The sequence below is a fragment of the Diorhabda sublineata genome, chromosome 10 (genome assembly GCF_026230105.1).
Source record: "Diorhabda sublineata isolate icDioSubl1.1 chromosome 10, icDioSubl1.1, whole genome shotgun sequence".
In the NCBI taxonomy this organism is placed as follows: domain Eukaryota; kingdom Metazoa; phylum Arthropoda; class Insecta; order Coleoptera; family Chrysomelidae; genus Diorhabda; species Diorhabda sublineata.
Genome location: NC_079483.1, coordinates 5,884,138 through 5,898,137, shown reverse-complemented (window position 1 = coordinate 5,898,137; position 14,000 = coordinate 5,884,138). Strand labels below are relative to the sequence as shown.

Below are 14,000 nucleotides of genomic sequence, written 5' to 3'. Positions count from 1 at the left end.
TGATCAAACGGAGACTACGAAACCCACTACCTTCAAAGCATGTTTCTTCCGATTTCGAAACTCTGATCGGCTCAAACGGCGCAACATCAGTGATTCTGACAATAAAAAGGGGAGTCAAACGGCTCAGAGCTTAACGGCCGTGGGTCCTAAACTATCCTCAACTTCCAACACTCCTCAACTCGGAGCTCTAGGTGTTTAACGGCACTTGGCCGCCCACTATTCTACAAACTGAATCTCCAAATTACTAATTAAAACGTTCTCAATAATGAAAAACATTCATCTAGGTAAATGATCTCATGGAACCTGACGCCATATTCAAAATTGTGGCGTTCGACCATAGAAAAACTTATTATACGAAGTAACAAATCAAAATATCAACACTGATTATTCATTATTTTGTATTTATTTTAGTTAAAACTTGATATTAATTGTTTATAATAGACCAGCTAATTATCTACGGTCCTTTCGATATCATTTCAAACTTATTAGAATAAACATCGTAAATAAACAGTGTGGATGCTGTCTTACAAGGTCTTAGAATGTAGGGTACTCGATTAGGCAATATAAGGAAACAGCTGATATACGCCAAAATGGCGGACGTGGTGTAAATAATCGATTTCCTCGTATGTACCAGTGTTAGCATTTCTTGGTTTCCCAATAGTGAGTGTTGTTTTGTATAGTTTTTTTTTGGTTTTATGGCGACAAGAGATACTGTTTAAATCTGTTACAGCGAAATTATTTTTGTATTTTTTTAGTCAGTCTACAAGTAAGTTCTCAAGCAATTTATAAAATTAAAAACACTTGCATTTATTTTGTGCTTAAATTACGAAACTTTTCAAGTACAAACATAAAGCTTTTGGTAGAGTTAACCTCTTTTCATTAAAATAAAAGAGCTTTGGTCAGAATCCTGCTCAGTTTTCACCCGTTTTCAATATAAATGCTTTTCAGACTATATTTGCCGTTTAAGATTAACAAAAACCCCATTTCCAGGAAGAAATTTCGCACTTCTTCGTGTAGCACAACTCTTTAAGATGCCATTTCGTAATTAAAATGGGACTAATAAGGTTTAAAATCAAACAAATAACACAGAAACTCACGACAAACGCATTTGTTTACCCCGCGGCGGCCATTTTTAAATTGACATCGCTTAATTTTGACAATTCGTTATATTGCCTGGTTATACATTTATATTTTACAAATGTCAGTTGCCAAATTTTCTGGCCTTTAACATAATAACTATGTAGACAGCATCTTCACAAACACTATTTTCAATATGGCGGTATATAAATAATGATGTAACAGTATGGCGTCAATTAATGATGATTCCTATTGAACCAAGTACCTATGTAAATTTTGGAATAAAATATAAACTCACCTTCAATTGCATCTGGGAAATTATGGAAATTAACCGTTAGATTAGATTCCATAACCAAACAATCCGCTACACTCATATTTTTACCAATTTGTAGTTGCCTCAATATAACTTTTAAACACGAAGGTGAATACTTCCTCATCATTTCCAACGTTTCCTTTGCCCAAGTACTACCATCTTGTTCTAATTTATAAAAAATGTCCTCTACAGTGTCCCCCGAAAAACATTCATTAATTTTATCCATAGTCGAACCCAAAGAAAACTCCGGAAAACTTTTCTCACAATTATTTTCCAAAACGTTTTTCACGTCGATTTCATCGGAACAATTCAACAGTTCGTTTTCTATCTTATCAATTTTATTACTTAAACAAAAATGTGTCGCGAATCCAGCACGCAATACATCCGATCCGTTGATACTATTTCCCGTTAGGGCCATGTAGTAGCCTAAACGCCCGGGCGCGCGATTTAAAAAAAATGTCCCCGCTACGTTCGGATGAAAAGCTATTTTAGCTTCCGGCATAGCGAATTTAGTTTTTTCCGTAGCTATTCTGTATTTACAGAAAATTGACAACCCCGCACCGCCCCCGAAAGTGAAACCGTTCATTAAAACTATCACGGGAATTTTGTATTTAAGAATTACATAAGGATTGAGGTGGGAATATAAAGTCATTTCGTTTAGGTATTGTATATTTTTAGTTTCCGCCGCTTCTTTTATTTTAAGAAGATCTCCACCGGAGCAAAAAGCTCGATCTCCAGCCCCTTTTAATATCAATAACGACCTTCGTTGTTCTAATTCTTTTAAAACCTTGTATAATTCGATATTTAAAGCGGCTGTTAGGGAATTAAGAGCTTTGGGACGATTCAATGTAACAACTGAGTTATTATTCACTTCTTTGACTAGAATTAAAGGTTCTGACGAAAATTTTCTTTCATATATGTTTATTTTTCTCACTAACCTCACAGCTAGACGCGAACAGAAAACCTAAAATAGTTTTCTATTAATAATTTTTCATAAAAAAGGGACTAGGATTTCCATGGCGCCAGGATTTTGTAAATCGATTCAAAATAAATCGAAAATAAAGAATATGTTTCGATATCTCGCTTCGTTTTCAAAATATCGATACTTGACGTCAAAAAAACCTAACCTAACCTAACCTCACAGGAGCTTCAAAGCATTCAGAGCGTACTTCTTGCTTGATAAGCTTGAAGCAAAATATTTCTACATTCATTTGTAATAATCTAAAGTTATTGCTAAATATTTTTTTTATCAAAAACCATACTAAACAACAGACTTTCTAAAAATAGGTTGCTCTATTTCTGTTCCCATCGTATATTATGCAATATTTTGCTTCAGCAATCTGTTCTTTTTAATATTCATAATATTGGTATATTAGGGTAGTAAAATTATGTAAAAATTAAATAAGAAACAAAAAATTCGCTTTATTTTGACCCAATTAAATTCATTATAAAATTGCACCGCCACGGAAATCTCAAAAAAATGAAATGCTATTATTTACCATATTTATTATATATATTCAATATAACAATACTATTATTTACTACATTTCATGTACATCCAACAAATATACAACAACTACTATTTCATATGACCTGTATTCTGACATTTTTGCTACTAAACAACTATTCACGTTTAAAGCAGCCCTAGAAATATTAATTTACATTCACACACACATTTTTAATAATGATTTTCACAAAATTAATTCAAACTAATGTAATTCTTGAGCCTAATTATGTTTTAATAAGCAATAATATTATTTAAAAACTTCCTACACATTTTAAGTTGTACAGATTTCATCTGTTTAAAAAGATAACCTATAAAATCGATGTTATTATTTACCTGCGAAAACATTTCTTTTGCGTTTTTAATTAACTACTTTCATCATAATTCCACTATTTACACACGTGAAATACTATTTTATTATATTTTTTACTCGTAACAATAACAAACATTAACCTTTGGTTAAAAAATAAAACAACTGCAGTTGGATGGATGTAAGCGAATGTAATAAAACAGTCTAACCACTATCTTTTGCATTTATTACCTCCGAGTATAAGTTAGAATAGAATCTAAGATACTTTAAATAAACTTGAGCTTGAGAGATAAGATAATTTAGTCTAAATAGAATTAGTATGTGTTTAAAATTATACTTATTTTTTTTATTATTATGTTTATTACACAGTTTTTCGAGAGTATAATTCGAACGATGGAAGGCTACGGGTGCATTCCGACAATCACGTTCACGTCTACGATCTTTCCGGTTCTACTTAGTTCAGACTATTATAACCGTAAACCCAAGTGTAATGGTTTACGAGGTGTTTTGAATGTTGAGTATCCTCTGCGGCGATAGTAAAATATTTGGAGGTGTGTTACAAGAATGCTTCAAAAGTACTTATAATATCCCATACTAGTTCGAATGATAAGATTGATTCTCGAGGTTGCAATCCGAGTCGCTTGAATTTTGAAAACTCCGCTAATTCTTTCAACGCTCACTTCGACCTATCTCATGACAAGGGTCGTTGTGAACGTTAGTCATGACGTTCTCGATTCCATCATAAAAATCGTAGTCGTTATGTGGAACGCCCAGAAGGGTATTTCTAGCGCCGTGAACGCTAAATGGAATGCACCATATATATTGCATATAAATACAAAAACAAAATTGAGAATTAGCTGGTAATTTCACTAGAATCGGGCTTTATAAAACAATGTATAAAAAGAAGAAGAGTTCATGGAAGAAAACTCTAACCTAATAATATGTAATCTATTATTTTATATTGATAAATTGTATAAATAAATTAAATACTGGTAAAGTGAAAATAGTTGATAAGTATTGATTTGTATTAGTGGATTTTTATTATTTACGTAACCGAAATAATTAAAAAATGGATTTAACAAATTATTTCAAAATAACAAAAATACCATATACTTTTAACAATTTAAACAAGAAAGAGTCTTTATCGTATGGAGAAAATATCAAAAAAGGATTAAAAAATAAGCCGAATAATCTAAAATATTATAAAAACCATACTGAAAATGATTCAGAAGGTTCATCTGAAGATGAAATATCGCAGAAAGAAAAACAAATTAAATTAGATGCTCTTATTAAGAAGATTTCACAAAGTGAACGTAATGTAGAGCATCAAGAAATAAATCACAAACTTTCAAAAGAAACATACGTTAATTCTGAAAATTTCAACCTACAATGTGAAAATTCAGAAGGTACCACTAGTATACTAATTGAAAAATTTAATACCAATTCAGATGACTGTACTATGCAATCTCCAGATTTTGTCAAACATGGAAGTAAAACTGAACTTAAAAACATTTCATTCCGACAAGTTATGAAAGATATTACAAATAATTATAAATATAAAGATACTGATTCCTCAAGTTGTGAAAGTGATTCTGATGACAAACTTACCAGACCAAATTTACGTGAATATTTGAATTTGACTCAACAAAATACTAATAGAATCGATTCCGATACTTATACTGCTTCATATAGTAAATCTGATTCTAAAAGAGAAAGATTTTCGAATTTAGTTCTTAATATAAAGAAAAAAATTAGTGACAGTGATAAAACTGAGAATTTTAGAAATAGCTTGATGTATTTGAAAGATTTACAAAGTTCTAATTCAAAACATTCAAGTGAACAGTCAACAGAAAATAGTTTTGACTTTATAGATCCACAATTTTTGGATAATAATAGTAGAAAAACTTCTGAAGGAAAGGATATTTTATTGGATGATAATTTACAGAAAAGAAGATATTCCAAAGTAGATATGTCTTCTTCTGATAGTGATACTACAGTGTTACAAGACTTTTTGAAATCTCCAAATGCTCTGGAAAGATGTAAAAACATTGATAATGGAATGAAATCTGATAATAATAATAATAATAATACTGAAAATACTGGTATTGATAATGATTCATGGAGCTTTCCGAAAACATCAAAGAACAGTAAGTGTTACAATTTATTATAATAAAGTAAAAATCGTTTTTATATAAATATTTTCTTGAAGGATAATTATTAAGAACCAATTAAATTCACCCTTTATTTTCATTAATATTAATATATTTTATAGATAGAGAGAGCTGCTTTATTTTTTGAATAACTTATGTTATTACTGGTCACATTAACCCAACTTTAAAAGCAAATAGTGTGTGATTTTTTAAAAGCTATTAGTTATGGGTTAATTTTAAATGGAGTGTGGAAACAATCATTTTACATGTACAGCTTACATCTGAACACTAGTTTAATGTTATAGCCGTAATTGTATAGCAGAATGGGCAGTAAAACATATCAAACTTATCTGTTGTTAGGTCACATCAGTATGGTATCTCAAATTTAAACGCTAGTTTAATGTCATATTTCAACCAATTCACACAAAATTTTGTGAAACTGTATACCTCATTCTCTAGTTGAAAATTGTGCATCAATTTGTCGCCTTCGTGATTTTACTGTACCTCTCATCGGGGAAATGATTGTTTAAGTTAGGAACGATCAAACTATCCAGAGGACAGACAAATGTCAAAAATAAGAGGGACCATTGAGTCGAGTCTACAGCTGGCCGTGAGTGTTATCTTATTTCTGCATGTTCAAGAATAAGCAACGTTCTGAACAATATTTGCCTTTGGTGATAGGGTCAGTAATTAAAACTGCCTCTATGAAACCAGTCTTAGCCTTATTGAAAACAACGATATCCAAGGAGTTGAAGGCGATGATGATTGGTAATTTGTATTTTTGGGTGACCTGCAGATTTGAGAGATAAAGCTTTTCAAATTACGCCTCTATGGGCACCTGAAACATACGTAGAGGAAGAAATTTCTTTCCACATTCTCGGAGTGTATGAAACTACAGAACTCCAGAGAATTACACATGGAAACGTATCAAATAGAAGACGAAAATATCCAGCAGCTGGAACCATCTTACATTCTGAATTATCTAAAAGGAATGAGATTAACAATAAAAATTCTAGACCGCTAGTGCCAAAGCAAGATAGTTCCTCAAGGTCACAGTGTATTTAGCACTAAATCGTAACATTCATTTAAGTTCTAACCTATCATAAAATGACTTCTTTTTTTAGAAAGTAGTAGAAATGCAATTTTTACAATTTATTTATTGAATGCTTCATTTGCAGTTTCTGAAATACCTCAAAACCAAGTTAAACCTAATATATTTTCTTCAAAAGATTTTCTCGAGGAAGTAAGTCCCTTATTTGAATTTACGAATGATATAGATTTCCTTGTGGGACCTAACAGCAATAAACAAGAGCCTCTGTCTTGTCAAATATTTAACGACAGACAAATATACGAGATTCTCAACAAAGAATATGAAAAACATTTGACGCAACAAGAAGTTATGCCTCAAAACCCGGACAGTTCACAAATATTTCAGTCAGAACACTTTGTCAAAGAAGTCAGTCCCGTTTTTGATCGTACAAATGACATTAAATCCCTTGTCGGATCGAGTATAAATAAAACGGAGTCTCGGCGATGTCCGATATTGAATGACGAAGAAATTTACGGGATCCTCAATGAAGCATATGAAAAACAGTTGAAAAAACAAGAAATGATTGCCAATGAGGCTTCTTCTTCAAACATATCTATAATAGAAAAACTAACGAAGCGAATTCCGTCGGATAGGAGCAAACATTTAAATTCGGGGAAATGTTTAAAGAGGTACAAGAAGGGGAAAACTAAGATTTATAGGTAAGCAAATTAATATTCGAGTCCTGTTAATATTAAATTGAATAAGAATCTGTATATTTCATTTTTTTTTATCTATTCAAACCTTTGGAATATGATTGAAGAAGTGACTTTTAGGCACTCCATTTGAGTGATTATTTGGATTTACATTCAGGGGACACCCTGTACCCGGCGCTCGGCTACGACTTGTGATCCGTTTCCTAGACGGTCTTTCCGATACTTGGTTGATAGCAAGTACTGTTACTAGCACCGTGCATAGCCGGAGATGATAACCTGATTAGCATATTGGAACAAACCTATTGTAAACATTTTGAAACATACTTCTTTTTTTAAATAAACTCTTTCTTCTTTTTCAACACATTTCTAATTACTATTGAACTATTATTCACAACAATAATATAACCTTACTTTCATGAATGTTTACAAATGTTTTATTCTTTAGAATTAACTACTTAGGAACAAATTTTTCATTTTTAGATTATATTTTTCACGTTGTTGTGTCTCTTAACCGTTTTATTTAATTCAGTTATTTTTATTTTGGTGTTATTTTCAAAAATGTTTAGGCTTGTATCCGTGATTTTTAAATACTTTTTAGAATAATTAAGTGAAGGTAAATTTGTTTCTTCTAAACCGTCTTGTTTATGAATATATTTGAAAGGTTTTAGTTTTTACACTATTCTATTCATTTTTGTAATTGTTCTTTTAACATTAATGAACGAGTGAAAATTTCTAAGCATATGAAATAATTTATTTAAACACAAGTTTAAAACAGTTTTTAGTGATTTTAAACAATTAAATATCATCATCCTCATATTTTACACCCTTAATTTGTCACAAGAAATGCAAGTGTTTTAAAACCAAAATTTACATGAAACATCTACTGAACTATTTTGTGATAAAAACTATTTTATTATTGTCAAGACTTAAAAAAATGAAGAAACTACAAGTAAAGTCAGCAGAAAAATCTAATGAATCTGAGATGGAAGGTATTTTGAAGCGAATGACTCAAAATTATATATACCCGGAATCGCAATTTATCGAATCGGAAAGTTGCAGTTCAATTTCCACTTTGTCTTCATATATTACAGACGATAACAAATCCGAAGTATCAACAGGTAACTGCATCTTCAGTATTTTTAAAGAAAACAACATTCCAGCATATATAATCTCGAAACATTCTGCAATTCTAATTTAATTACGGAAAATGATTATCAACTAATAAATTTAGAATCTATGGAATTGAATGAACCACAACAGACAATGAGGAAGCAATTAAACAAGATCCTTCGAGAAGAAAAGTTATCACTGAACAGTGAAATCCTGAATAATTCCGAATATGAAAAAAAAGAAATAAGAAGAAAGATACGGGATATTTTTCTTATGATCTACGATGATTTTTCCAAAGGGAAAAGTTCATATTTAAAGTACAGAAGACAGAATTTTGATAATTGTATATTCAAAGATAGAAGGTGATATGAATATCCAAAAATTCAGACCAAGAAGTATATTTCTCACTTTTTAGATTACAGTTTAAACCTTTGAATGAATGTACGACTTCTGTGATCAAATCAACAGCAAAAAACAGTCGATTCAAGTTGATTTTATACTTGATGAATAAAATTCAGATCCTTTTGGAAACCAATACAAAACTAACTAAAAGGTAAAACGAAACTTAATTTTATGTATTTGTTAATATTTTCTTTGTCTTTCAGGGAACTTTATTATCAAATGAAAGAAATGATAAAAAATCAGTCGATTATGGATAACGCTATAAACGTTGTTAGTTGTATTTTAGATTCTGGCATGTGGATGTTGAATATAGTCGCTCAAAAAGGTTTGGTTTATGGAGAACTTGAAATTTTGATGTCTAACGGAGCGATTTTAAATTGTAAAGTACCTGGTACGTATTAAAATAACTTAAAATTTTTTTTATTAGCAGATTTTTCAAATATATGCCTTCACTTTGTATGAAGTTACGGATACTTGGACCTGTGGAACCATTTGTATTTTTATTTACGTTTTCTAAAGTTACTGATCTGACAAATCAATTTTTTTCTTTGGAAAATTTTGTAGTTTTTAATTCAATGCTTGATGCTTAAAGCATTTGATTTGCTATATCTACTGACTTTCTCCACCTTCACAAAGTCTAATTTAGTGTCTTGATTACATTTTCCAAAGTTACAGGCATTTAAACCTGTGAAGGGACTTGTTTTTTCAATTGGAGGGTTGGTTTACTATTTTCAAGTCTCACGACATCTTTTTCTTTTCAGACACACTCATTCTCTTCATTTTTACAAAGACTGATCAAGTTTCTTGATGATTTTGTATACATTTACAACCACTTGGACCTGGCAAATCCATTTTTTTACTAAAAACTTTGGGGGTTTACTATTTTCAATTTTAAAACATCACATTTATCAAATATACTCATTTCGTTTACCTTCACTAATTATAATTAAGCTTTCTGCTTACTTTGTCTACAATTTGGAGCATTTGAACCTATCAACTCAATTTTCTTTCTTTAGAAAGGTTCCTTTCACTACTAAAGTATTTGAATTTTGTCAAATTAACTTTCCTATCCCTTAAAAGTTTTCAAACTCACCATTTTTAAAGTTACCCACCCTCTGGCTTACTTTGTATCACCGCTATAGTGCTATTTGTCCCCACATTTTGGATTTTTTGTCAATAATTGGATCTTGAAAGATATTTATGACCAACAAATTAAGAGAAACTGTGGAGATGTGTCAGATATTTCTCTGTAATGAGAATGAATTTTCTTTCAAGTGAAATATCTCATTTAAATTAAACTGTTAAGTACAGAAAAATAAACTAAAAAAAAATTTAAACAGATATGTCTTGTATTTGATCAAACGGTTCTTTTAAAAGTAGATTTTTCATAATTTTCTTTCATTTTCCTTTCCAATTATTCATTTATTTGTTATATTATTCCAATTTCTCATTTCTTTCCCAAATATATTGGAAACTATTATGTCTAGATTCATTTTGTTATTTTATTCCCTTTTTGACTTTTTTTTGGTTCCGTTATTATATTTTCCTCTACTATCTAGTTTTCCTTCTTCTATCTTTCTTTTATAATTGTAATTATATTTTTAGGAACTTCAATACCTCATGATATAAGCGAAATAGCCGAAATACAAACAACTGCATCTTTTATTCTCGTTGTTGAAAAAGAAGCGATTTTTTATAAATTGATAGAAGAGGGTCTGTTTAAAAAATTACCCAAACCTTTTATAATGATAACCGGTAAGGGTTTCCCAGATCTGAATACCCAATTATTCTTAAGGAAACTCTGGATAGTGATGGCCGTTCCAATTTTTATTCTAGTCGATGCCGATCCTCACGGTGTACAAATAATGCTCAATTATAAATTTGGATCCGTTGTAAGTAAGCTAATCCGGTTTTAATTTTTTATAAATTTTTGAGTCAACAAAGAACAGAACCGAACCAGCTCAATGATATATTTTTATTTGAGCAGCACAACGCCCACGTATCTCAACACTTGGCTGTACCTAATGCGAAATGGTTGGGGATATATCCATCGGAAATAAAAGAATTCGATATAAAAACTCAATCTTTAACATTGAAGGAATTGAAATTGATTCAACAGCTTTTGGTTACTCCTTACATGGATGGCAATCCCAGGATAGCTGCTGAATTGAACGTTTTATTGAAAAATAATTACAAAGCTGGTATCGAGGGTTTAATGAAGAGTCGAATATTTTTAAGTGAAGTGTATCTACCGACAAAACTTGCTACCAATAAATTTGTTACGTAAAGTTTTGGTTTTTCATTTTTTATGAAACTTAAATCAGAAATTTCAAGTTAACACAATAAGGTTCCCGTAAATGTTCTTAATCAAGTTTGTTTTTTTTTCACAAAAGCCCTGTAGATATGCGGGAAAAATCTAGAAGTGGAAATGCTTTTCCAGGTAACTTTGGATGAGAATAGAAGCAGCACATAAGAAAATTGACTTTAGGAAACTCATAGACCAGGATCGAAACCAAAAAAAATAGTAAAATGAAAACCTATTGGAAAATGAGGAAAATATAATAAAAATGAAAGGAAAAATAATTTACGGACGATATGAGGTCTATTAGGGAAAGGGGGTGAGTTTTTAAGGGTAAAAAACGGTTTATCTCGAGTTCTGGCAAAACTATAAGTTTTATGGAAAAAAGTCAAATAGTAAAGTTGTAGGTAATAAAAAGATCTACAACTTTTGTATCTACACTTTTTTCACATAACCTCAAAATTAATGCGAAAAATTGAAGAAACGAGATTTTGAATTTTTATTTTTATCTTTCTCAAACGAAAATTCTCCCTTCAAAATATCAGCTTTTTTTGAAAAGTCATCGAGACTTTGGTTCATTGAAATCTCTATTCCTGATGGTTTAAAAAAATATTACCATCATTATGGTAAACTTTCTCAGAAAAGGCAAAAAATAAGACGAAAAAAACTAGCACCCGAATTTTTTTTCATTACGTGCAATTTTTAGTTATTGATTAAATTTTTCCACAAATTGATGAACAAAAGTAATTGGAGAAAAACTAAAAACATTTTTTGAAGTTTTAACAAAATTTTGAGGTTATATGAAAAAAGTATGATTACAAAAGTTGTAGATCTCTTTATTACCAACAACTGTGCTATTTATCTTTTTTTCCTTAGACTTATAGTTTTACCCGAAATCGAAATAAACCGTTTTTTGCCCTTGAAAACTCACCCCCTTTCCCTTCCCTACCTCAGACCACCCGTAAATTATTTTTCCTTTTATTTTCATCGTATTCTCCTCATTTTCCAATAGGTTTTTATCTTACTATAATTTTTTTGGTATATTATGGGAGATAACCTAAAAAATATTTTGACGCTAGGCTAGAATTATTATGGGTAGCATGAAAGCATCATATTTTAGAAATTGTTCTCAGTTCTCCGTTTTGTACTATCCCGTTCTCCTGATATTCCTTTATTCAAGGTATCATGACCTTTGATTAACCAAAGAAGCTACAAACCATCACAGAGTTCCTAGAAGTGAACATACTGAGCTCACTGCAGTCTTAGAAAGGAACACGCAGACCAGAGATGGTTACATAGAGTTAATAGAACTCAATTTACTAGCTATGGACCAAAAAAATCATTAGAGGGCTCCAGGTGCAGTACATCATGCTCATTGGATGGCAAAACTGTTATATGCCATTAATTCCTACCAGATCTTTCTCTGTGGAAGATATGAACAAATATGAAGATATAGATCCTCTAATCTATGAAGTAGAAGAAAGTGATATAAAATCACACGTTTGGTACCTTTCCTACAGGAAGGTAAGAGGAGATTCTTCTCTTTTAACTGACCAAGCTGATTTTGCTTATAAAAGAGCACTGCAACTATTTCAAAAGTTAAATTCAAGTTTCTTAAAGACACATTCAAATGATTGGAACAGGAATGAGTGGGAAACAAATCACTAAAAACCTAAAGGTTGTCAATGATTTATATGAGTGAGGTGTCAAACAATTTGAAGAATTTTGAATGGTGTTATGGGTCTGAGGACTAAAAATAAAACTGTCCAAGAGTGTTTTAAAATGCCAACTCTTCGATTTTTTAGTTGAACCATCCTTGGAGACAAATTAAGGACAATAAAAGGATTCAACATCTGAATAGCTTTAAATGCTATACTGATAATAATATCTCAAAGTTAATGGTTGTCCAAGAAAGATGGTTAATAAAATTATAAAGTAATACAGGTACCTAGAAACGAAAGTAAAATGTATTATAAATTTTCTTACATTATGATCTTCAATTCCTAATAGCATTTTTCTATTTGCTCTCAGTTCCTTAGGAAACTGTGAATGTAATCGCGTCTCCATTTATGGTGTAGCTTGCTGAAGACCAATTGTCTCCGTACTCTATTATCAGGGACTACTTTCTTGAATAGTACCATAGCATTTACCCCCGCTTGATCTAAAATACTATAAAACATCTTTAGTGGCCAGTTCCTTGAATTCTTGACACAGAATAGACATGAACCGTTTTATCAAAAGTATCCACTTACTCCTCAAAAACATATTATAAAATCTATCACTTCAGGATTTTTAGATTCTTTGTTCTTTTCCGATGGATTGTGCATCGTAGAAATCAATTTATTTTTCTCATGAATGAAATAAACTAGCGTGATCTTATCAGAAAACCCGAATTGTGAGTTCAAAACAGTTTTCAAAGTAACTACCATTATTAAATTATGATCTTTTAATGATTGTCTAGCTAAATGAATGGACATAAACCAGTTATCACAAGTTATATTGCGACTAAAGCCATGAATATTCTCTGTTAATTTGTTAACATAGTAACTGGCTGAGGTTTTACCTGGTTCCTTTCCAATATAGGAGATTGCATCAACCATGTAATAAGTACGAGAGTCACAAATTGTTACAACTTTTAAGCAATATTTACCTGGCCTATTAGCTAAACCTGTTCATTCTCATTACACATTTATAAAATGCGATCACATTTCTTCGACATTATATTGGCCGTTTTTTTTTGGAAACTAACTATATATACAAACCAATACGCCCTAGTATTTCAGCAGAATCAGTATGATGTATATTTGGTGAGTGTTGAGCCCTAAACGTTCAAATTTTCTTTATATGCACAGGAAAAAATCTCATCACGAATGACAACAGCAATTACGTGTCAAGCACTTAGAAAAACTGAACTGGAGCAGAACGGCCAAACTGACAAAAGATATACATAAATCCCTAAAATCACACGTGATCTACTACCACTACAGCGATAACAAATTTACTTATGTGGTATGACACATCACCCCTGTTGCCGTTGTAGAAATTATCATAACGCACACAATGATCGCGCACTTGACGTCGAATTTAACCAT

General features: G+C 31.1%; 2 protein-coding genes across 7 annotated transcripts in view; one reads left to right on the top strand and one right to left on the bottom strand.

Annotated features, from left to right (window-relative positions):
* Positions 1-14,000, bottom strand: part of LOC130449592 (3-hydroxyisobutyryl-CoA hydrolase, mitochondrial-like) — a 14,620-nt gene extending 620 nt beyond the window's left edge. Inside the window, exons 1-3 of one of the 6 annotated variants that reach the window (XM_056787522.1) lie at positions 13,161-14,000; positions 12,895-13,077; positions 1,376-2,354 (exon numbers count right to left, since the gene is read on the bottom strand). In XM_056787522.1, coding sequence (XP_056643500.1) covers positions 1,376-2,354; positions 12,895-12,975 — 1,060 coding nt within the window. In that variant the 5' untranslated portion in view covers positions 12,976-13,077; positions 13,161-14,000. Of the gene's footprint in view, positions 1-1,375; positions 2,355-3,230; positions 4,123-9,702; positions 9,748-12,894; positions 13,078-13,160 lie in introns of those variants that run through there. The other 5 variants (XM_056787520.1, XM_056787521.1, XM_056787523.1 and 2 more) reach the window with 5 other exon arrangements.
* Positions 4,088-10,897, top strand: LOC130449591 (probable E3 ubiquitin-protein ligase bre1). The gene is made up of 8 exons (XM_056787519.1): positions 4,088-5,351; positions 6,533-7,103; positions 8,022-8,215; positions 8,329-8,569; positions 8,623-8,760; positions 8,813-9,000; positions 10,215-10,501; positions 10,597-10,897. The coding sequence occupies exons 1-8, from the start codon at positions 4,274-4,276 to the stop codon at positions 10,894-10,896; spliced, it is 2,997 nt and encodes a 998-aa protein (XP_056643497.1). The 5' UTR covers positions 4,088-4,273; the 3' UTR covers position 10,897.